Source organism: Oncorhynchus mykiss, chromosome 16 (genome assembly GCF_057628025.1).
Source record: "Oncorhynchus mykiss isolate SJ-2025 chromosome 16, ASM5762802v1, whole genome shotgun sequence".
Taxonomy (NCBI): domain Eukaryota; kingdom Metazoa; phylum Chordata; class Actinopteri; order Salmoniformes; family Salmonidae; genus Oncorhynchus; species Oncorhynchus mykiss.
The window spans coordinates 28,101,497-28,125,994 of NC_143037.1; the positions used below are offsets into that span (position 1 = coordinate 28,101,497).

Genomic DNA, 24,498 nt, shown 5'->3' on the forward strand with positions numbered 1-24,498 from the left:
TCCTTTTGCCTGTGGCTGAATAAATCCATGCTGACGTTTTGCCCTTGAGGGCAGTTCGTGCGACATAATGGTTTCCTTTTGCTGATCATGGGCGTACTCGTTGCATGTGGTACAACTGCTGACAGTCTAGTTTCTGCTTGCATGTTTGGCCGGTATATTTTGCGTGCCTGGTGGTAGCATGTGTCACCTCCAATGTGACTGGAGTGTACGCAGGTAAGCATCTCTGGACGTAGTGATTTGGGGAGAATGACCTTCTGACCTCTGAACAAGATGTTATTGTGCATACTGATCTCATCTCGAAAGGTCCAGTATATTCTCACACTAAGGGGTATCCTCTTTCAGGTATGGCCAACCTGTGAGAACCATGGATTTCAGTGACTGTAGGTGTTTGTCCTTGTCTTGCCTGATCGGGGCTAAGCAGTGATCTGTGACGTTTAAGTAGTCTGACTGATTGATCTGTTGAACATCTTGTTGTTCCTGCTATAGCAAACAGATAGCATGCCGCTGATAGGCAGTGCCTCTGCCTGTATATTGTGCTGTTGCCCTTCTCAATGTGTCGCTGATGTACATCTCTGGTCCTGGCTTATAGACGACCTTCAGGCTGTAGTTTTGCAGAGTCAGGAGCATGCTTTGAAGCCTCTTGGGTGTGTTGAGGAGAGGTTTATTGAATATGGCAATGAGTGGTTTGTGGTCAGTTTCAGCGGTGACCAGCTCTCGACCATGGGGTTGAGAGCTGCGGTGGGGTTGAGTGCTCTTGAGGCAAACGCAATGGGATAGCCTTTCTGCATAAGGCAACATCCACTTTGGCTGGAGTCGCTCTGGATTGTGACAGGCTTCGTAACGTCGTAGTAGCACAACACTGGCATGGATGAAGCCAGAGATTCAATCTCCTTCACCAAGGCCTCGTGTTTGGGTAGCCAGTGCCATGGTGTGTCATTGTCCAGCAGCCGGCGCAGAGGCTCATAGACTGCTGATATGTGTGGCATGAACTTTGCAAGATAGTTGCAAAGCCAATGAGACGGTGCACCCCTTTTACATCAGACAGGTTTGGCATGTCGAGGATCACGCTGACTTTGTCTGTGTCTGGCCTCTGGCCGAGAGAATGTGACCATGGTAGTGAACGTCTCACTTTGAACTGCATCTTTTTCAGGCCAAGGCGCAGCTTAACTGATTGGCAGTGCTCCATCAGTGCCAGGAGCTTCACCATGAGGTCGTGATGAGGACATCATCAGCGATGGGTTCAATGCCCTTGAGCCCAGCCAGTAACTCGTGCTGCTTCCGTTGGTATACATCAGGCTCCACGGAAACACCAAACGGGAACTAGCCAGCAGGTAGTCATGAAACTGCTTTCTTCGGCCATTTTGCATTGCAGGAATGCATCTCGGGTGTCCACCAAGGTGAAAATCCTGGTCTTGGGACGCTTGTAGAGGACATCCTCCAGTGCCGGCATGATGTAGAGAGAGCGTTATAGTGCTTGGTTCAGATGCTTTGGGTCGATGCAGACTCCGCTTCTCTGACTTTTTCACTATGACCATATTGCTGATCCAGTCAGTTGGTTCAGTCACGTGGACACCGGCCTCATACTTGTCCAGCTGGGCCTTCACAGCCACTTTCATTGCAATGGGCACACTGCGTGGAGCACACTGGACAGGAGTGACACTCTCATCCAATTCAATGTGTAGTACCTCCCCAGGTACTAATTCAACGGACCTGTTGAATACATTGTCATATCTGATGAGTAGTTGTTCTTTGGACAGGGGTCCATGCTGGACATGATCCACAATGTGCAGGTCATTTGGTACGGTAAACTGCATCAGTCCCAGGCGTTTGCATGTAGAGCCTGAAAGAAGATGTTGACTGGTTTTCATGATCTCAAATTGCAACTTGTTTTTGTGTCCCCGAATAACACATTCGGTCTCAAAGATGCCCATAGAGCTCATTAGCTTTCCTGAGTACAGCTTTAGTCTAGTGTCGCTGGATAAGAGATGTGTGTCAGGTGCCAGATTGATTTTGCTGTAGTTATCATTAGAGAGCAACAATGTTTTGATTCGTCTCCAAAAAACAATGTTTTAATGGACTTAAAGAATCAGACAAAACCATATATTGATTCAATAATGTTTATTTCAGAGGTTACAACTGAAAATACTTTACTTGACATGTCTCTTTCCCTGATACACTGCCAAACTGTCAAACACACTGCAACTGCATTAATCTCGTCACACACAATTATTCAACACCATTAGTCTAAACACATTCACACTCGACAAAAAGCATAGTCAATTCAGATATTATACTACAAAGTTTAAATATATAGGGAAACTGACTTGAATAAGTACAACGGTTTTCAAGCCTGTCATGTAGAGGGAAAGCTGATCAATGTTGTACAAAGGGAGAAAAGCGTAGTAGAGCTGCAATGTCAAGTGATACAACCCAAGATAATATTGTTTTGGAATGAAGACGGGCTGGCTCTGTTGGACCAGGTTCCGAGGGCAGCTCCACTGGCTCAGTAGTCTCTCCTGTCCTGGTTCTGGTAGCCCCCCTTGTAGCCTCCCCTGTAGCTGCCACCACCACCCTGGTAGCCGCCACCACCACCCTGGTAGCCGCCACCACCACCCTGGTAGCCGCCACCACCACCCTGGTAGCCGCCACCACCACCCTGATAGCCGCCACCACCACCCTGATAGCCACCACCACCACCCTGATAGCCCCCCCTGTTCTGCCCCTGGTAGCCACCACCGCCTCGGTTTCCATCTGTGAATAGAAACAAAGATGGAGAAAGAAAGAAAAGAACGATTAAATGAGGAGTATGTGAACAGAAAAGTAAAACGTCCAGACAAAAAGAGCTGAAAAGACCGAGACATTTTGTTACATTACAGCCTTATTCTAAAATGGATTAAATTGTTTTCTCCCCCCCTCAATCTACACACAATACACCATAATGACAAAGCAAAAACATGGTTTTTAGAAAATTTTGCAATTATATATAAAAAAGTATTCACACTGTTTCCTCGGTACATTTGGCAGAGATCATAGTCTCGAGCCTTCTTGGGTAGGAATATAGAAATGTTTGCAAATTTATTACAAATAAAAACAAATTACATTTACACCATTATTCAGACCCTTTACTCAGTAATCTGTTGAAGCAGCTTTGGCAGCGATTACAGCATGACGCTACAAGCTTGGCACAACTGCATTTGGGTAGTTTCTCCCATTCTTCTCTACAAATCTTCTCAAGCACTGTCAGGTTGGATGGGGAGCGTCGCTACACAGCTTTTTTCAGGTCTCTCTAGAGATGTTTGATCGGGTTTAAGTCCGGGCTCTGGCTGGGCCACTTAAGGACATTCAGAGATTTCTCCCGAATCCACTCCTGCGTTGGCTGGCTGTGTGCTTAGGATAGTTGTGATGTTGGAAGGTAAACCTTTGCCCCAGTCGGAGGTCCTGAGCAGGTTTCCATCAAGGATCTCGCTCTGTACTTTGCTCCGTTCATCTTTCCCTCAATCCTGATTAGTTTCCCAGTCCCTGCCGCTGAAAAACATCCCCACAGCATGATGCTGCCACAGCCATGCTTTACCGTAGGGGTGCCTTTCCCCAGATCTGTGCCTCGACACAATCCTGTCTCGGAGCTCTACAGACAATTAATTCGACCTCATGGCTTGGTTTTTGGTCTGAAATGCACTGTCAATTGCGGGACCTTATAAACAGTGTATTTGTTAAGTATTCAGATCCCTTGACTTTTTCTATATTTTGTTACGTTACAAATATTCAGACCCTTTGCTATCAGACTTAAAGTTGAGCACATGTGCATCCTGTTTCCATTGATTATCCTTCTACAACTTGCTTCTACAACTTGATTGGAGTCCACCTGTGGTAAATTAAATTGATTGGACATGATTTGGAAAGGCACACACACTTGCCTGTATAAGGTCCAACAACTGACAGTGCATGTCAGAGCAAAAACCAAGCCATGAGGTTGAAGGAATTGTCCGTAGAGCTCCGAGACAGGATTGTGTCAAGGCACATATCTGGGGAACGGTACCAAAAAATGTCTGCAGAATTGAAGGTCCCCAAGAACACAGTGGCCTCAATCATTCTTAAATGCAAGAAGTTTGGAACCGCCAAGACTTTTCCTAGAGCCGGCCACTGCCAAACTGAGCAATCGGGAGATGAAGAATAACCCGTTGGTCACTTTGACAGAGCTCCAGAGTTCCTCTGTGGAGGTGGGATAATCTTCCAGAAGGACAACCATCTCTGCAGCACTCCACCAATCAGGCCTTTATGGTAGAGTGGCGAGACGGAAGCCACTTCTCAGTTAAAGGGAAGACAGCCCGCTTGGAGTTTGACAAAAGTCACCCAAAGACCATGAGAAACAAGATTATCTGGTCTGATGACGCCAAGATGTAACTCTTTGGCCTGAATACCTAGCGTCACGTCTGGCGGAAACCTGGTACCATCCCTACGGTGAAGCATGGTGGTGGCAATGTTTGTCAGTGGCAGAGAGACTAGTCCAGGATCGAGGGAAAGATGAGCTGAGCAAGTTACAGAGAGATACTTGATGAAAACCTGCTCCAGAGCACTAAGGACCTCAGACTGGGGCGAAGGTTCATACAGCCAAGACAATGCAGGAGTGGCTTCGGGACAAGTCTCTGAATGTCCTTGAGTGGCCCAACTAGAGCTCGGACCTGAACCCAATCTAACATCTCTGGAGAGACCTGAAAATAGCTGTGCAGCGATGCTCCCCATCCAACCTGACAGAGCTTGAGAGGATCTGCAGAGAAGAATGGGAGAAACTCCTTGTAGCGTCATACCCAAGTAGAGTCAAGGCTGTAATCGCTGCCAAAGGCGCTTCAACAAAGTACTGAGTAAAGGGTCTGAATACCTATGTAAATGTCATCCATTTGTAATAAATTAGCTCAAATTTCTATAAACCTGTTTTTGCTTTGTCATTAAGTGGTATTGTGTGTAGATTGAAGGGAAAAAACAATTTAATAATTTGTAGAATAAGGCTGTACCGTAACAAAATGTGGAAAAAGTCAAGAGGTCTGAACACTTTTCGAATGCACTGTAGACCGGTGTGTGCCTTTCCAAATCATGTCCAATCAATTGAATTTACCACAGGTGGACTCCAATCAAGTTGTAGAAAAATCAAGGATGATCAATGGAAACAGGATGCACCTGAGGTCAATTGAGTCTCATAGCAAAGGGTCTGAATACTTACGTAAAAAAAAATATGAGATCTATTTTTTTATATATTTTATAAATTTCTAAAAACCTGTTTTTGCTTTGTCATTATGGGGTATTGTGTGTAGTATGATGAGAGAAAAAAAACAATGCAATCAATTTTAGAATGAGGCTGTAACATAACAAATGTGGAAAAAAGTCAAGGGGTCTGAATACTTTCCAAATGCATTGTACTATGTGTGGGTTAATGCTAACAAGTTGTGCGAAGAACAGAAGTGAAAGACAGAGAGAATGAAATGTTGGGGGGACGTTTTTAGAGGGGCCAGAGGTCCAGGCATGAAGGGATGATAAGGGGGGACTGCAGGTCACAGACTGGATTTAAGAAAAAAGATAAGTAAAATTCAGACATTTAGAGGATTAAGGTGGTATAAATTAATATGCACCTCGGTTGTAACTGCCTTGCCTCTGTTGGTAACCGCCTCCGTCTGAAACCAACCATAAATGGTAAGCATGTGCCAGGCCACAACTAATGTGTCCAATATATTCTAAAAATGACTTTTGTGCTTGTTTGCATTGGGTGCTTATGCGGTGGTTAGTTACGCTTTCATCATTTGCATGTGGCTTTAGGGTACTTTTCTTGATCAAATAAAATGTGTTTTTTTTCCTCTAACTAAATATGAAGTTGATAGTATGTTTGAAATACCGGTTTCTTTAGACCTACCTAAACACAACCAATGCATTGTTTTTACGATGGTATATATTAACTGAAATTAGTACACTTAAAAGGATAATTCTGTTTATAGGTGTCAAATCCCATTCTAGACTACTATTAATAGTGTCCGAGGCTTGGGCATTGCGAAATGGGAAAAGAGGGGACTGCAAGCTCACTGACATTCATAAGAAAATAAAGGTGGTATAAAATGGTTCATAAGCACCTCGGTTGTAACCGCCTTGCCTCTGTTGGTAACCGCCTCCGTCTGAAACCAACCGTAACCATAAACTGTAAGCACGAGCGAGGCCACAACTGATGTGTCCAATTATAATCCACAAATGACTTGTGCACTTGAATAATGTCTATACATTTGTGCTTGTTCACACTTTTTATTTTATTTTTATCGAGTAGTTGTTCAGCTACGCTTTCTTCAATTGACCTTACATCTTGCATGCGGGTTTCGGTCAAATATTTCTCATAGCAAGAAGCTGTTACTGGGTTCAATTACATGTTCTTTCTGTTTCATAGTTTAAGCTAGAGCAATCCTTAAATAAAATGGATTAAACATTTAATTGCTGTTTTTTTTTCTTCCAAAGACACATTTTTCTTTTAAACAGTTATAGTATTTACAGAACAGTAAACCCATGAATACATTGTGTTCTTAGAAATTCTAACTTACAGTATCCTAATGTTTCTCGAAAACCGCCTAAACACAACCACATCCTGAGGGTTCTAGACTACTGACAACCATGTCCAGCGGCTCTGGCACGACAGAATGATAAGAGGGGTCTGCAGCTCACTCATAGTGGCTTTAAAAATATTCTAAGCATTTAATTTTTTAAATAAAGACATTCTTTAGAAAATAAAGGCAGTAGAAATGTGTTCATAAGCACCTCTGTTGTAACCTCCTTGCTTCTGTTGGTAGCCGCCTCTCTGACCGTCTGAAAACGTACAATGAAAACCGTTTACACACACAGCTGTGACACGTCATGTGAGGGGAAAAAAAACACGTTTGACTACATATAATAAAAACGTCTCTCTCCCATACAAACTGAAATAAGACACATACACAGTCGCTATCCAATAAGATTCAGACAAGCATGCATTTCAATCAATGATTTTAAACACCTCGGTTGTAACCGCCTTGCTTCTGTTGGTAACTGCCTCTCTGGTCTGAAACCGTACAGTGAAAACAGTTTAGAAACACACAGCTGCGGCACGTAATGAGCGTGGGCATACACACACAAAGATAAAAAAATAAATACAAAAAAAATCTTCCTGTTTTTTCCCCACACAATATATGCCTATTGCCTACAGGCACCAATACCTTTTTCACACTATCGTGCCAGCCACAATCTCATTGTGCTACTGTAATATTTTATCTTCACATTGTCCTCTTTGGCACAGTTCCAGTATTTATGGTGGATGTATAACCAGGCCAGTGCAGGACAGCTCTGCATAGTGATAAATGGGCAATACACACCACCACAATCACACATATTAAATATAACATGCATATTAATTAGCGCTCAATGTATTAGGAGAAAAAAAATACATCATTACAACATTCAAAATACAGGACAGCGACCTCCTGCGTTGGTGCAGGTTTGCTAAGGATAATATTGTGGTCAGTGGTACGGAAACACACACCTTAAGGCGGACCTGTGTGTACAAGATTGGCACTTACCTCTGTTGTAGCCACCCTGCTTCTGCTGGTAGCCTTTTTGATCTGTAAAAAAAACAAACAAACACACAAACACACACACACACACACACGTTAAAAACACTTAGTCAGTGTTACTTGTATGTGGTGCTTTGTGTGTCCCAGGGCACCAAGAGGATTCAATTAAGTGGTATTTGTGGCAAATTTCATCATGTCACACAACAGGGCATACAAAAAATACTGATACATAATCAGTATGCTAGTATTAGTGTTCTTGTTGGACTATTTAGGAGTAAGGCATTTAATTCTACCCCATATTGCAACATTTGGATAAAAGCCCTAGAAGCTGCCACATTTTAAAAACTACATTTCAGCAAAAACTTTCTCCATCTAAAACCAGATTAGTTCTAAGATAATTCTGGTCTTCATTTTGACAGTTTGTCAAGAGAAGGTGCCTCTACGTCATCAAGGGAGGAGTTTGGCATGAAACACGCTCCCCTCTAGATGTGCTGGCTGGTACCACCTCGAAGCTTACTATAAAAGCAGGAGACAGCGCGCCTTATTTGGCAATGGGGTGTACCAATGTATTTAGCCTGATGCTTCTCTGACGACACTACTGACGTTAAACACAATTCAAAAGGCAGTAAGGCACATTTCCACATGACCATATTCAAAGTTCACACACGCGTTTTTCAAAAGACAAATAAACATGTAGTCTATGAGGATTATATGACTATATTTGTACCTACACTATATACAGTAATAGTTAAAAGTTGGGACGCACCTGCTCAACCAAGGGATTTTCTTTATTTTTACTATTGTGTACATTGTAGAATAATAGTGAAGACATCAACACTATGAAATAACATATGGAATCATGTAAAAGGGTTTAAACAAATCAAAATAGATTTTATATTTGAGATTCTTCAAAGCAGCCACCGTTTGCCTTGACAGCTTTGCACACTCTTGGCATTCTCTCAAACAGCTTCATGAGATAGTCACGTGGAATGCATTTCAGTTAACAGGTGTGCCTTGTTAAAAGTTAATTTGTAGAATTTCTTTCCTTAACGCGTTTGAGCCAATCAGTTGCATTGTGACAAGGTAGGGCTGGAATACAGAAGATAGCCCTATTTGGTAAAGGACCAAGTCCATATTATGTCCATATTATGACAAGAACAGCCCAAATAAGCAAAGGAACGACATTCCAGCATTACTTTATGACATGAAGGTCAGTCAATCTGGAAAATTTCAATTGCAGTTGTGTCCAAATTTTGGTTCTAAACACTGTCTTTCTGAGACGCAGGGTAGGTGAACGGATGATCTCCGCATGGGTGGTACCCACCGTGAAGCATGGAGGTGCTGTGATGGTACTTTGCTGGTGACACCGTCTAATTTATTTAGAATTCAAGGCACACTTTACCAGCATGGCCACCACAGCATTCTGCAGCAATACGCCATCCCATCTGGTTTGGGCTTAGTGGGACTATCATTTGTTTTTAAACAGGACAATGACCAAACACCTCCAGGCTGTGTAAGGGCTATTTGACCAATAAGGAGAGTGATGGAGTGCTGCATCAGATGACCTGGCCTCCACAATCACAGGACCTCAACCCAAGTGAGATGGTTTGGGATGAGTTAGAGCGCAGAGTGAAGGAAAAGCAGCCAACATGAGAGCCCCTCTGACACCTTTAGGATGAGTTGGAACGCCGACTGTGAGCCAGGCCAAATCTCCCAACATCAATCAGTGCCCGACCTCACTAATGCTTGTGAAAGCAAGACCCGGCTGCAATGTTCCAACATCTAGTGATAAGCCTTCCCAGAAAAGTGGAGGCTATTATAGTCAACTAGCTTTTTCCCCCAAAACCTATGACTAATTGGTGGCACAGTCTGCTAAAACAGTTGGCTCTTGGTTCAATGGTTGTGAGTTATAGTCCCACATGGGGCATATAAATAAACTCAGCAAAAAAAGAAACGCCCCCTTTTCAGGACCCGGTCTTTCAAAGATAATTCGTAAAAATCCAAATAAATGTACAGATCTTCATTGTAAAGGGTTTAAATGCTGTTTCCCATGCTTATTCAATGAACCATGAACATGCACCTGTGGAACGGTCGTTAAGACACTAACAGATTACAGACGGTAGGCAATTAAGGTCACAGTTTTGAAAACTTAGGACACTAAAGAGGCCTTTCTATGGACTCTGAAAAACACCAAAAGAAAGATGCTCATCTGCATGAACGTGCCTTAGACATGCTGCAAGGAGGCATGAGGACTGCAGATGTGGCCAGGGCAATAAATTGCAATGTCCGTACTGTGAGACGCCTAAGACAGCGCTACAGGGATACAGGACGGACAGCTGATCGTCCTTGCAGTGGCAGACCACGTGTAACAACACCGGCACAGGATCGGTACATCCGAACATCACACCTGCAGGACAGGTACAGGATGGCAACAACAACTGCCCGAGTTACACCAGGAACGAACAATCCCTCCATCAGTGCTCAGACTGTCCGCAATAGGCTGAGAGAGGCTGGACTGAGGGCTTGTAGGCCTGTTGTAAGGCAGGTCCTCACCAGACATCACAGGCAACAACAACCGTCGCTGGACCAGACAGGACTGGCAAAAAGTGCTCATCACTGATGAGTCGCGGTTTTGTCTCACCAGGTGTGTTATTTTCTCCGCTCATCTCTTTCTGCTGCACCGCTTCTAGCAAAAGCAGTAACACCACAGAAATAGAAAGAATAGATCGGCCGTTCCCATTCAAGTCAATGATGGCATCATGGGTGGACTGGCAAGAAGTACCCATGCCAGGAATTAAAATAACCCTTCAATCTGTTCTGTGATTTATTGAGTAAACCCAACAAAAAATACCTTCCATTGCATGAGCCATATCAGTAAGCATAATTTTAAATGAACATTCCAAGTTACCATGGCAATCGAGCATCAGTTGATAGAACATCCAAAATGACCATGAACATTATTGCATCACAATACCAGGCAGACATTGCGAGTGTACCCACGAGTTTATCAGTCAAATTGCCAGGGTTAGAGCTTCAAAGCCTGATCTAGTCATTCTATTTCCATTGCCTAGCAACTGCAGTAAACAAGTCTTTCACATAGTCACAGATAGAACAATGAACCAGATGTTTCTAAAAATTGCGTTGTTCAAAAGGAGTGCAAGTGCAAATTTAGTTATTGCACACCAGCACTAACGGAAATATGCAAATACATGCTAGACCACACCAATAGGATCTTGCTTGCGCGTGCTTGGCTCTGCCCACCACCTTGCTTGTTCTGCCCACTATGATTGATGTGCGTTCCCATTGGAAACAACAGGCTGTGGTCTTTCTTGGGTTATTATTACAAATATTTGAAGCAGTGATCATGCAGTTGCAGTGTGCAGCTGTTGCACACATACTTCACATTTGCTAGTCTAGCATGGATTTCAACTTCGGTTTTCATCGGTCATGGCTAGAAGAGATAGTCAAATTAACGTCAAAATATTTTTGTGGGGCCATTTGATCTAACCCTAACCCTAACCCTTTTCATAACCTTAAACTAATTATCCTAACCTTCTATCCTAAACTGCTGCGGAAGTGCTAACATGCTACAAAGTCAAATCTGACAAAAGCTGTATCCCATCTAGTCAAAAACGATTTCATCACCGTCTCAGATTCACATTCCCTTATAAAGGTCCACACTCACCAAGAATCACATTTGGTAGTTCATTTCAGCAGAAATTGTGTCTTTTAGCATCTTTACAAACCGGATAAAATGTATAGCCAGAGCACATAAGGTAGATACAGATCATATTATCAAAAGGAACACATTTTTAAGGAGAGAGAGCATAGAGGGAGGAGAATGAGATAATCCGTCAAACTATAATCATTAATGTACACTACAGCTATTGGGCATATTTACTTAAAAATACAATAAAAATGAACGGTTATGATGGTTATTTTATTTACGGTCTTCATCCATAATCGTCAGTTACACGGTTATACAATTACCGTGCCAGCCCTAGAAGGGGTGACCATATGAATGGTGGACACAGGGATCGAACCCCAGTCTCTGCGGTTGGCATGTATGTGCTAGGAGTCAGGTGTTACCACTTGACGAAAGGCTCTGCACATGTATTCTATGCGGCTGCTCCACTAACCTCTGTTGAAGTAGCCACCGTAGACGCCCTGCTTGAGGTCAAAGACGCGCTCGTTATTCTCCACCAGGCCACCCAACTTCTCTGCCAGCTGCAGGGCCATGTTCTGCAGGGAGGTGGGCTCTGTGCGGTGCATCACCACCGTCTGGGTGGGCTGGTCCAGGGATGCCTGGGGGAGGAAAGACAGACGAGACACAGATTACATATGGACAGACCGACACACATGCGAAAGCCATTCAGAGACACACACACACAAACATGTTACAGCTCCAGGTTCATAAAAAAATATAATATATCTAGCTTTATTAAGTCTATGGTGCTGAACGGTCTACACATGACACATTGATGCCGTGGGTTTTACCATGAGCTCTTCGTTGATGATCATCTTGCTGATGATGCTGTGCACCATGGGCAGCTCCAGCTCAAACATCTCCTTCAGTGTCTCCATACTGAGACACAAAGGGGAAGGAGAAAGATTGTATTTAATCCATTCATCCATTTAACCAGGCGAGCTAATTATATGAGGCACAGTAGATGTAGCCTGGTCCCAGATCCTTTTGTGCTGTATAACCAAATGGTAGCAGAATCCCAGGCTTCTCACAGTAGTTAGAAAGCCTGGGGAAGTAACTCCTCAGGAAGTATTCTTGCTTGGGTTGAGTTCGGTAGTCTAGATGGAAAGTGACGGGTTGACACATCAAACCAATCAAAGATTTTGCATGTCGTATATATGTTGTAAATATGTTGTATTTCAAAAACAAATGTTGACTTGCAACAAGTTGGCATGCATAAGATACAAAACTAATGCGCATAGGCAACTAAAACCGAGATATGGCCAAATAAATGAAAGACAAGGAAATGCCTCTCCAGAGGGGAAACGCCATTTTTACTCAGAGCCAATCAAATGCGAGTGCTGAATGTCACCGACTCAGGCAGAAATCCAAACATGAAGTTCACCAGACATCCAATAGCTGAGTGAACAGGATGTGATTTTGGAAGGTTGACTACACGGGAATAAGCCTATAGTAATCCCTATGGCCGTTGTCATGCCATAGGAGTTGGCAATAACAAACAGTTGGGGACCAGGCTACAGTAGTTAAGAATAGAACATTGAATAGAGAATCTCCATTGAAAGTTATTTTTAGTCCAGGACTAGGCTTAGTTTGTAACTGGGAAACCGTTTAGTTAGTTTGAAAAGTTATTACCTGATGGAGTCGTAAACGCTGCTGTAGGTGAACAGGTAAGTCCTCAGAGACTCCTCCTGGATCTTCCTGCAACCACAAACCATCAAGATAAGTTACAGGAGTGCTACCTCTGAAGGAGGCATTGTGTTGCCAAAACATTAGTTCAGTCATGAAATTACAAACTACTTGTGTACTAGTGTGCAACTTTATTTTTCTAAAGGGTTGTTTTATTAGTCCTTCTATGGACTTGATTGAATTAATTTTATTTGACCATTCCAGGCTGCGATTCGTTCATACTACCTACTGAAACACGACTACTGATAAAACGAGGGACAGTTGCATAATAGGGGTGAAAGCAGACCTTTAATATCATCCATTTTTGACACACTAACCTGACAAGCATCTCTCGCACGCACTGCGTCTCAGGGAATAGATCCCAAACCTTGCTGTTCATCTTCTCGTTGATGATGAATGAGTGGCAGGTGAGCCAGTCGCCCATCTTCATGGACTTGCTGGCCGCGACCACGTGCTCACGCATGCTCTCTGGGGGTCCTGGAAGGGCCACGGAGAGGGATGGATTTGTTTAGTGTTTTATGGTATGCCCATTGCTGTATCTGTATTGGTACTGGTCTGTATCAGCTGTACAATCTTATCGTAAGGCTTAATGACATTCTTAGCCACCCACTTTCCTCAAAGTACATTTTTGTTTAATGTACATTGTGTGTTGACATCTCGGGATTACTGGATATCATAAAGGCCAATCGGGAAGAAAAAAAATAAGAATTGCCCATTGTGCCCCCCCCCACTCTATAATAAATATGCTTATAGATGTGTTTATTTTATGTATTGATACAGGGCTCATCTGTAAAAGTATTCTTACAGATTTTTTTTTTTCTTCCATCGTGCTAGGGACTTGGATAAACAATGGGAACCCCCAAAGTCAAGGTGTCGATCCCCCACTCATTCAGACGTTGAAGCGTCTGGTCATCTGAGAGGTGTGAAGAGGCCAGCCAAGAAGTAGAGGAGGGGAAGTGCAACAGCTGTAACCGAAGAGGCAGGGGACCGTTGGCACACTGTGCTAGATGATGATTTGGAGCCACTTCCACCAACATTTTGACCGAAAAGGCAGACAGAACCTCGGCTGGACATAACTAGAAAGTACAGCCTCCTTCATCGTTTACAGATGTGTGTCTCCTTGTCAGTTCTTGATTCGCTGGTGTCTAACACCAACAAGTGTGGGGCTAAAAAGCAAGCAGGCAAGAAAGAGGCATGGAAGCCATTTTCCATCCAATACCTGTACTGTTACATCTCACTGGTCATTTACATGGATGGGGCTTGTGAAGCTGAAAAACCTGAAGGACTACTGGAGAAGCTCAACACTCTACCAACTGCCCTTTCCCACCACTGTCATATCTACTAAAAGGTTTCTAACTCGCGGGCGTTTCATATCAGTGACCCACAAGCTGACGACGACAATGACAAGAAGAGAGACACAGCAAGCTTTGATCGGTTTGATTTTGCAGAGCCTCTCTACCCCAGCATGGTTGAGGCCTGCAAGACCCACTTTCAGCCTGACCAAAAACCTGTCCATAGATGAGAGGATGGTTCTGTCTTTGGAGACATTGGATCAGCATTCTTGTTATGTAGGGAAGCTAGTGATCCATCATGTATGACATTCCTGGGTGTAAACTTGTTTTTTTATTAGCATAGCATTTTTTGTATGTTCTCTATAGTTATTTTCTTGAAAATGTATCCATTCACCAATTCGGCCACTTGGAGGCCACTTGGGTACATTTGGGCAACTCGTGAGGGACACCTGGGTGACTTCATACTAAATGTCATGTAGCTCTTGAAGTTATCAGTCTGAAACTTTGCACCTATACTGTTGCCCTCTTGTGGACACCATCTAAATGATCTCCAGCATCCTATCTGAATGTATGGCTTTTCTTTTTCTTGTTTGTTTTATCTTTTACCAGATCTATTGTGTTATGTTCCCTTACATTCATTTCACATTTCCACAAACTTCAAAGTGTTTCCTTTCAAATGGTATCAAGAATATGCATATCCTTGCTTCAGATCCTGAGCTACAGGCAGTTAGATTTGGGTATGTCAGTTTAGGCGGAAATTGAAAAGTGCTTGATCCTTAGGTCCAATGCAGCCGTATTTAATCACAATATCAAATAATTTCTGGTTAACAATGAAGTACCTTCCTGTGATTGTTTTCAATTAAAATGGTCAAAAAGAAAAACAGCTTCTTAGAAAAATGCTATTTCTCAAGCAATAATTCTGGGAGTCGGAGTGGTCAGAGAGGGGCAATATTGGTATTATTGGCAGAGAGAAGGACAAACTCTTGTTGGTCTATTAACTTATACCGCCTGGTAGTCACCAGGCAGTCCATAACCCCACCCAGCCTAACAAATAGAAATTTCAGGCTGTCTTTTCATGCAGCTCTTTTGTGGCTACCGAGTGGCGCAGCGGTCTAAGGCACTGCATCTCAGTGCTAGAGGCGTCACTACAGACCTTGGTTCGATCCCGGGCTGTATTACAACCGGCCGTGATTGGGAGTCCCATAGGGCGGCGCACAATTGGCCCAGCGTCGACTGGTTTAGGGGAGGGTTTTTGCCAGGGTAGGCCGTTATTGTAAAATAAGAATTTGTTCTTAACTGATTTGCCTAGTTTAAAAAATAAAAATGTTTACCTTTTTATTTAACACTAAAATGCATTATCATAAATTTCACACTATTATTCCAAACTCAGTGTGGAAATAGATATAAACCACAAGAAATCATGTTTGACTGCACTGCCACTTTAAATACTGTCCGTCTCTTATCTAGGTATGAGTTACTTGTACCCGCCCACATTTTGGTCTAAAACTAGGCTGTGTACATTAGGGCACTCAATGAACAAAACAAAAATAAAAAAAAGTACATTTATTATTGGACAGGTCTTGGTAGTTCCTCCCAGTTTCAGCATTTTTCTTCCAATTGGTGCCTAATGAACACAATCCTGCTTTGTCTTCACAGTCTACTGTACGTACCCAGAAGGGGCTGCCTCTCGCCCACCCTCAGCTGGTGGTGGAACTGCTTGCTGATCATCCTGCGGCGGGCGTCAAACTCGTGGGCCGCCATGTAGGGGATCTCCAGCAGCATGGCAGATACCAGGTACACGCACTCCAGCAGCTCCAGGTTGATGTGCATGTGGAAGGGCACCTGGAACAAGATGGATAACAATGTCATGTTGTAAACTAATCACAGTCAGTGTGGCATATCAGTGTAATACTGTACAATATTCATAAAGGAGGCTCGAGTACACTATATACACACACACACACACACACACTACCGTTCAAAAGTTTGGGGTCACTTAGAAATGTCCTTGTTTTTGAAAGAAAAGCTAATTTTTTTGTCCTTTAAAATAACATCAAATTTATCAGAAATACAGTGTAGACATTGTTAATGTTGTAAATGACTATTGTAGCTGGAAACGGCAGATTTTTTAATGGAATATCTACATAGGCGTACAGAGGCACATTTTCAGCAACCATCACTCCTGTGTTCCAATGGCACGTTGTGTTAACTAATCCAAGTTTGAAAATAAAGGAGAGCCGTACACTCTAGGAGCTCAGATGCAAAAATGTAAATCAAATCAAATCAAATTTTATTTGTCACATACACATGGTTAGCAGATGTTAATGCGAGTGTAGCGAAATGCTTGTGCTTCTAGTTCCGACAATGCAGTAATAACAAGTAATCTAACTAACAATTCCAAAACTACTGTCTTGTACACAGTGTAGGGGGATAAAGAATATGTACATAAGGATATATGAATGAGTGATGGTACAGAGCAGCATAGGCAAGATACAGTAGATGGTATCGGGTACAGTATGTACAAATAAGATGAGTATGTAAACAAAGTGGCATAGTATAGTATAAAGTGGCTAGTGATACATGTATTACATAAGGATACCGTCGATGATATAGAGTACAGTATATACGTATGCATATGAGATGAATAATGTAGGGTAAGTAACATTTATATAAGGTAGCATTGTTTAAAGTGGCTAGTGATATATTTACATCATTTCCCATCAATTCCCATTATTAAAGAAGCTGGAGTTGAGTCAGTGTCAGTGTGTTGGCAGCAGCCACTCAGTGTTAGTGGTGGCTGTTTAACAGTCTGATGGCCTTGAGATAGAAGCTGTTTTTCAGTCTCTCGTGCTTTGATGCACCTGTACTGACCTCGCCTTCTGCTCGGGTGGTTGATGTCCTTGATGATCTTTATGGCCTTCCTGTGACATCGGGTGGTGTAGGTGTCCTGGAGGGCAGGTAGTTTGCCCCCGGTGATGCGTTGTGCAGACCTCACTACCCTCTGGAGAGCCTTACGGTTGAGGGCGGTGCAGTTGCCATACCAGGCGGTGATACAGCCCGCCAGGATGCTCTCGATTGTGCATCTGTAGAAGTTTGTGAGTGCTTTTGGTGACAAGCCGAATTTCTTCAGCCTCCTGAGGTTGAAGAGGCGCTGCTGCGCCTTCTTCACGATGCTGTCTGTGTGAGTGGACCAATTCAGTTTGTCTGTGATGTGTATGCCGAGGAACTTAAAACTTGCTACCCTCTCCACTACTGTTCCATCGATGTGGATAGGGGGGTGTTCCCTCTGCTGTTTCCTGAAGTCCACAATCATCTCCTTAGTTTTGTTGACGTTGAGTGTGAGGTTATTTTCCTGACACCACACTCCGAGGGCCCTCACCTCCTCCCTGTAGGCCGTCTCATCGTTGTTGGTAATCAAGCCTACCACTGTTGTGTCGTCCGCAAACTTGATGATTGAGTTGGAGGCGTGCGTGGCCACGCAGTCGTGGGTGAACAGGGAGTACAGGAGAGGGCTCAGAACGCACCCTTGTGGGGCCCCAGTGTTGAGGATCAGCGGGGAGGAGATGTTGTTGCCTACCCTCACCACCTGGGGGCGGCCCGTCAGGAAGTCCAGTACCCAGTTGCACAGGGCGGGGTCGAGACCCAGGGTCTCGAGCTTGATGACGAGCTTGGAGGGTACTATGGTGTTGAATGCCGAGCTGTAGTCGATGAACAGCATTCTCACATAGGTATTCCTCTTGTCCAGATGGGTTAGGGCAGTGTGCAGTGTGGTTGAGATTGCATCGTCTGTGGACCTATTTGGGCGGTAAGCAAATTGGAGTGGGTCTAGGGTGTCAGGTAGGGTGGAGGTGATATGGTCCTTGACTAGTCTCTCAAAGCACTTCATGATGACGGATGTGAAACATGTAATATCCAATGTTTCGACAGCCAAGCTGTCTTCATCAGGGTATAATCACAAACACAGCGGGATGACTCGTTTATATAGTGTCAAAAGACACACAGGTGTCTGTAATCATGGCCAAGTGTGGCCTAATATCATTGGTTAATTCCCAAATATAAAAATGGCATACATACCATTAGGTGCAAAAACTTGACTTACCCAGTTGCGGCCCACTTTTTGGAAGAAAACCACTCGATTTCGTCTCTGCGTAATATTGGCATCGAACATGTCACCCTCCTTAGGAGAGGGGGTGACCTTGATAATTTATTGTTAAAAAGAGGCTGCCTGGATCTTTAACTTAAAGACCCTTGCTCCCTTCGGTCTCAACGTAGACTTTGATCTTTTGTATGCTGTTCTTTTGTATGCCATTTTTATATTTGAGAATGAACCAATTAACCATTTTGCAACGACAGCGCTTAATTTGAGCCAATTTCAAATTGACAAAGGCTTTACAGCTCAGAACTTATGTGGAAGAGGTCGCTGATCCCGACGTGCACATGGGTTTCACCTAGCCTACGTTTAGCCTAGTCTACATATTTAGTCTAGCCGAGCTTGGCCTACCTGTCGTCTCGATCCTTTCCTGTTCGGCTGGTTTAGCCTTGCCTAGCCTAACCCTAGCATACATGTTGCGTCTTCTGCTTGGTTTAGCCTAACCTACTAGTCATTAGTTCTGCTGGGTTTAGCCTTGTCTACCTATTGTCTCCTCTGTTGTTTTTGATTAGCCTAGCGTACAGGTAGTCTCTTCTCAATCCTCTACTGTTCTGCTGGCTTCAATCAGCCCATCCTCAGGTTACCTCTGGTCTTTTCTTCTGGATTTAGCCTAGCCGTAACCAACCAGTGGTCTTTTCGCAGAGTTTAGCTTAGCTGAGCCGTAGTTTACCTGTCGCCTCTTCTCGATTTTCTCCTGCTCGGCGTTCCTCTCCTGCATGTTCCTCATGAGCAGGCCCTGGCCCAGCAGCTCCTTGGCGCGGCCACTCGATTGGATGTCCAGCAGGGCATTGTGGGCATCCTTGATCATGCCCTGGCGGAAGGCACAGATCCCCAGCTGCACCATGGTTCTGTTGTACAGGATCTGGAGGGGGGAGAGAGTGGGGGAGAGAGGGGGGAGAGAGAGTCACACACACATGGCTGGCTCTAGAGTGGGACCATTTAAATCACATGTTGCGTCTCTTTGACTTGGCTGTGCAAGTTTAATGTTTACTTGGTCGCATCAGTGCCAGCTGCAAATTCTAGTCGGTCACTTCACTCAAAGCTTTCGGTTTTTGGAGCGGCTTTAACTTTGAGGATTTGGTCAAACAGGCTTATCTTAATCCCTGCACTCAAAGTGTCTGGCCTGAAAATGTCCCTCCCTCCCACTGGGCACTTCGAGTAGACAGCTTGTGTAGACATAACAATGGATTTCTGAACTCTCAGAAAGAGATTTTAGGCACCTTTTTTTTTTTACAACAAAGGCTGCTATGTTAGTTTTGGGTTTGTTGTAACTGTCGGAATTCGGAAGAAGGTGAACACAGTAAGATTGGTATATTATTGTGGCCCTGGTGGCACCAAATCAAAATTCGGACATGGAGATGCTTGGGAATATGGTCAAAACGGGGGACTGTGTTGTGGGTGTTTCAGGGAAAAGGTGTACATCTGACCTACATCATCTAGGACGTGACAATGGTTAATAAAATCTCCCCATTTCTGCCCATTTGTTTGCACAGTCTTGCAGGCCTTCTCATACAGCTGCAACTGTATATGCATTTGTAAATCAAGACCTTTCTTGAGTTGGGCTCTGGGATGGTGCAACTGTTGAGCATGTGAGCCTATGGTCATGTGGGGGTAAAGGGTTTAGTGTGTATGTGCGTATCCCACAACTGTTGCGATGGAGTAAAAGATGTTAGGGACAATAGAAGATGATTCACAACAATTGTTTGCTAATATAATAATTGCTTGTAATAATGTAATTTTGGTAATGGCGAGACTGGTGAGAGGTAAAAATCATTTTCATAAATTGCCTACATTACTACTAATATGAATAGCTAATTATGGAAAATAAGAAACAGGATTCTTAAAATATATATTTTTTGATGACTATATATAATACAAATCGAGGTGAGGGCGATGGAAATGCATTTGATCTACTTCTGTTCTGTAAATGGCACTGTGTGCTCTTTTCGAAGGATGGATCCCAGTCTCTTCAGGGCTAAGGGATACGGGGGGTCGGAGGTGGTCTGTCGGGCATTGGGATGACAACCCAACTCGGGATGAGGAGGGCTTTTAGAGGGTGGAATAGTGGGGACCAATTGGAGGTTTACTTAGTAGCAATGCAAATAACATGGTGCAGCTATATAGACACTCAATCATCATGTTACTTTTTAATGGTACGTTTACAAACATATTATGATAATTAGAATTGAAAGTTGTGTCTCATTATGGTAAGTGGTGAAACAAGTATAGCCAGTTACAATTGTAATGGCCTAGCAGATAATAAGAAAAGACGATCAGTATTTACCTGGCTAAGAGAGAAGAAATATAATATCTATTGTTTACAGGGAACTCATTCAACAATTTTAGATTAGGTTTTGTGGAAAAAGGACTGGGTGGGACGAAATATATTTCTCCCATGGGCAAAGAAATTCAAAAGGGGTGATGGTTTTAATTAACAGTAATTTTGATCCAAATGTGCAAATTGTCCAAACAGATCATCAAGGTAGATGGATTGTTTTAAATATGTTATTGGACAATAAACAGATATGGCTTATTAACCTATACGGTCCAAATAATGATTATCCAAGCTTCTTTGAAAATATATATAAGAATTTATCAACTCTACAAGCAACACTAGACTCTATTATTACGGTGGGAGATTTGAATACGGTCTTAAATACCTCTATGGACAGGAAAGGAAATCACACTACAAACTATCACCCTCAGGCACTTAAGGAAATCACGAATGTCATGGATATATTGGAATTAGTGGATATATGGAGACTTAAATACCCTGACCTAGTGAGATATACATGGCAGAGGCTTAATCAAGCAAGTCGCCTGGACTACTTTCTTATGCCATTCTTTCTGGCACCAAAAGTTTAAAAAGTGTTGATAGGGGACAGAATGCGGTCGGATAATCACATAATTGGCATATATATTACTCTTACAGAATTTCCACGTCGGCGATGATATTGGACATTTAATCAAAGGCTACTAGATGATAAATTGTTTAGAACTAGTACAGAAGAATTTATAACTGACTTTTTCAGACACAACATACAGTGGGGAGAACAAGTATTTGATACACTGCCGATTTCGCAAGTTTTCCTACTTACAAAGCATGTAGAGGTCTGTAATTTGTATCATAGGTACACTTCAACTATGAAAGACGGAATTAAAAATCCAGAAAATCACATTGTATGATTTTTAAGTAATTTATTTGCATTTTATTGCATGACATAAGTATTTGATACATCAGAAAAGCAGAACTTAATATTTGGTATAGAAGCCTTTGTTTGCAATTACAGAGATCATACGTTTCCTGTAGTTCTTGACCAGGTTTGCACACACTGCAGCAGGGATTTTGGCCCACTCCTCCATACAGACCTTCTCCAGATCCTTCAGGTTTCGGGGCTGTCGCTGGGCAATACGGACTTTCAGCTCCCTCCAAAGATTTTCTATTGGGTTCAGGTCTGGAGACTGGCTAGGCCACTCCAGGACCTTGAGATGCTTCTTATGGAGCCACTCCTTAGTTGCCCTGGCTGTGCGTTTCGGGTCATTGTCATGCTGGAAGACCCAGCCACAACCCATCTTCAATGCTCTTACTGAGGGAAGGAGGTTGTTGGCCAAGATCTCGCGATACATGGCCCCATCCATCCTTCCCTCAATACGGTGCAGTCGTCCTGTCCCCTTTGCAGAAAAGCATCCCCAAAGAATGATGTTTCCACCTCTGTGCTTCACGGTTAGGATGGTGTTCTTGTGGTTGTACTCATCCTTCTTCCTCCAAACAGGGCGAGTGGAGTTTAGACCAAAAAGCTATATTTTTGTCTCATCAGACCACATGACCTTCTCCCATTCCTCCTCTGGATCATCCAGATGGTCATTGGCAAACTTCAGACGGGCCTGGACATGCGTTGGCTTGAGCAGGGTGACCTTGCGTGCGCTGCAGGATTTTAATCCATGACGGCGTAGTGTTTACTAATCGTTTTCTTTGAGACTTTGGTCCCAGCTCTCTTCAGGTCATTGACCAGGTCCTGCCGTGTAGTTCTGGGCTGATCCCTCACCTTCCTCATGATCATTGATGCCCCACGAGGTGAGATCTTGCATGGAGCCCCAGACCGAGGGTGATTGACCGTCATCTTGAACTTCTTCCATTTTCTAATAATTGCGCCAACAGTTGTTGCCTTCTCACCAAGCTGCTTGCCTATTGTCCTGTAGCCCATCCCAGCCTTGTGCAGGTCCACAATTTTATCCCTGATGTCCTTACACCCTCTCTGGTCTTGGCCATTGTGGAGAGGTTGGAGTCTGTTTGATTGAGTGTGTGGACAGGTGTCTTTTATACAGGTAACAAGTTCAAACAGGTGCAGTTAATACAGGTATTGAGTGGAGAACAGGAGGGCTTCTTAAAGAAAAACTAACAGGTCTATGAGAGACGGAATTCTTACTGGTTATAGGTGATCAAATACTTATGTCATGCAATAAAATGCTAATTCATTATTTAAAAATCATACAATATGATTTTCTGGATTTTTGTTTTAGATTCCGTCTCTCACAGTTGAAGTGTACCTATGATAAAAATTACAGACCTCTACATGCATTGTAAGTAGGAAAACCTGTAAAATCAGCAGTGTATCAAATACTTGTTCTCCCCACTGTAGGTACAGCAGATCCCCTTATTGTATGGGACACTTTTAAGTGTGCCTTTAGAGGCCATGCAATTCAGTAATCATCTATAAAACAAAAGCAAAAATGGAGGAACTTATTCAAGAAAGATCCAGTGTAATATATCATAAAAATAAAGCGAACTGGATGGAATATGGGGAAAAAATGAACCAAATTATTTTTCAATCTTCAATATAGAAATGCTACAAAAACGTATTAAACCTTGTTACAAATGGAGTCACGCATGATTCACTGAATTATATTTTGAAAGAGGAAGTACTTTAAGAATATGTTTTTGTTTCAGTCTCCTCCATCTCCACTAACTGAAAATAATTGTATGTATAATAATGTAAAATGAACATTTGTACAGAAAGACTCATGTGAAGGCCAAATTACAGAGGAGGAACTTATTGATGCAATTGGGGCCTTTAAGGATGGGAAAACTCCAGGGCTGGATGGCATACCAGTGGAAATTTTCAACACTTTTTTTGATATACTCAGAGGACCATTATTAGCATGTTTTAACACTCCTATATAAATGGTAGATTATCAGACATGCAACAAGAAGGTCTGATATCATTTTTACTGAAACAGGACCCAAGTGGTATATACAGCATGCTGGTGAGGACAATGTAAATAAAACCACTACTTTTGTACTTCATACCATCGAGGACAACTACAGTGCCTTGCGAAAGTATTCGGCCCCCTTGAACTTTGCGACCTTTTACCACATTTCAGGCTTCAAGCATAAAGATATAAAACTGTATTTTTTTGTGAAGAATCAACAACAAGTGGGACACAATCATGAAGTGGAACGACATTTATTGGATATTTCAAACTTTTTTAACAAATCAAAAACTGAAAAATTGGGCGTGCAAAATTATTCAGCCCCTTTACTTTCAGTGCAGCAAACTCTCTCCAGAAGTTCAGTGAGGATCTCTGAATGATCCAATGTTGACCTAAATGACTAATGATGATAAATACAATCCACCTGTGTGTAATCAAGTCTCCGTATAAATGCACCTGCACTGTGATAGTCTCAGAGGTCCGTTAAAAGCGCAGAGAGCATCATGAAGAAGGTCGCAAAGTTCAAGGGGGCCGAATACTTTCGCAAGGCACTGTATAAAGATCCAGTCCATTTAAAAAATTGGAGACCTCTTACACTTCAGTGTTGTGATGCAAAAATCCTAGCAAAATGCTTGGTGCATAGAATTAAAAAGTATTGTCAAATATTATTCATCCTAATCAGACAGCTTTTTTACATGGACGATACATTGGAGATAATATAAGACAAGTACTGGAAACAATAGAATACTATGAAACATTGGGGGACACCAGGCCTGGTTTTTATACCTGATTTTGAAAAGGCTTTTGATAAAGTATGACTGGAGTTTATATATAAATGCCTAGAATATTCAATTTTGGAGAATCTCTAATAAAATGGGTTAA

At 42.8% G+C, this 24,498-nt stretch overlaps 1 protein-coding gene across 27 annotated transcripts in view; it reads right to left on the minus strand.

Annotated features, from left to right (window-relative positions):
* Positions 1-2,103: 2,103 nt before the first annotated feature.
* The window catches only part of LOC110491786 (eukaryotic translation initiation factor 3 subunit C), a 72,247-nt gene continuing 49,852 nt past the window's right edge, over positions 2,104-24,498 (minus strand). For 12 of the 27 annotated variants that reach the window (XM_090202510.1, XM_021565537.3, XM_090202520.1 and 9 more), the window contains 12 exons: positions 19,076-19,267; positions 15,926-16,097; positions 13,281-13,440; positions 12,910-12,975; positions 12,069-12,156; positions 11,711-11,876; positions 7,578-7,619; positions 7,019-7,063; positions 6,784-6,831; positions 6,114-6,155; positions 5,622-5,663; positions 2,104-2,751 (listed from right to left, as the gene is read on the minus strand). In XM_090202510.1, the coding sequence (XP_090058636.1) occupies positions 2,504-2,751; positions 5,622-5,663; positions 6,114-6,155; positions 6,784-6,831; positions 7,019-7,063; positions 7,578-7,619; positions 11,711-11,876; positions 12,069-12,156; positions 12,910-12,975; positions 13,281-13,440; positions 15,926-16,097; positions 19,076-19,267 (1,311 nt within the window). In that variant the 3' untranslated portion in view covers positions 2,104-2,503. Of the gene's footprint in view, positions 2,752-5,621; positions 5,664-6,113; positions 6,156-6,783; positions 6,832-7,018; positions 7,064-7,577; positions 7,620-11,710; positions 11,877-12,068; positions 12,157-12,909; positions 12,976-13,280; positions 13,441-15,925; positions 16,098-19,075; positions 19,268-24,498 lie in introns of those variants that run through there. The other 15 variants (XM_021565542.3, XM_090202511.1, XM_090202525.1 and 12 more) reach the window with 8 other exon arrangements.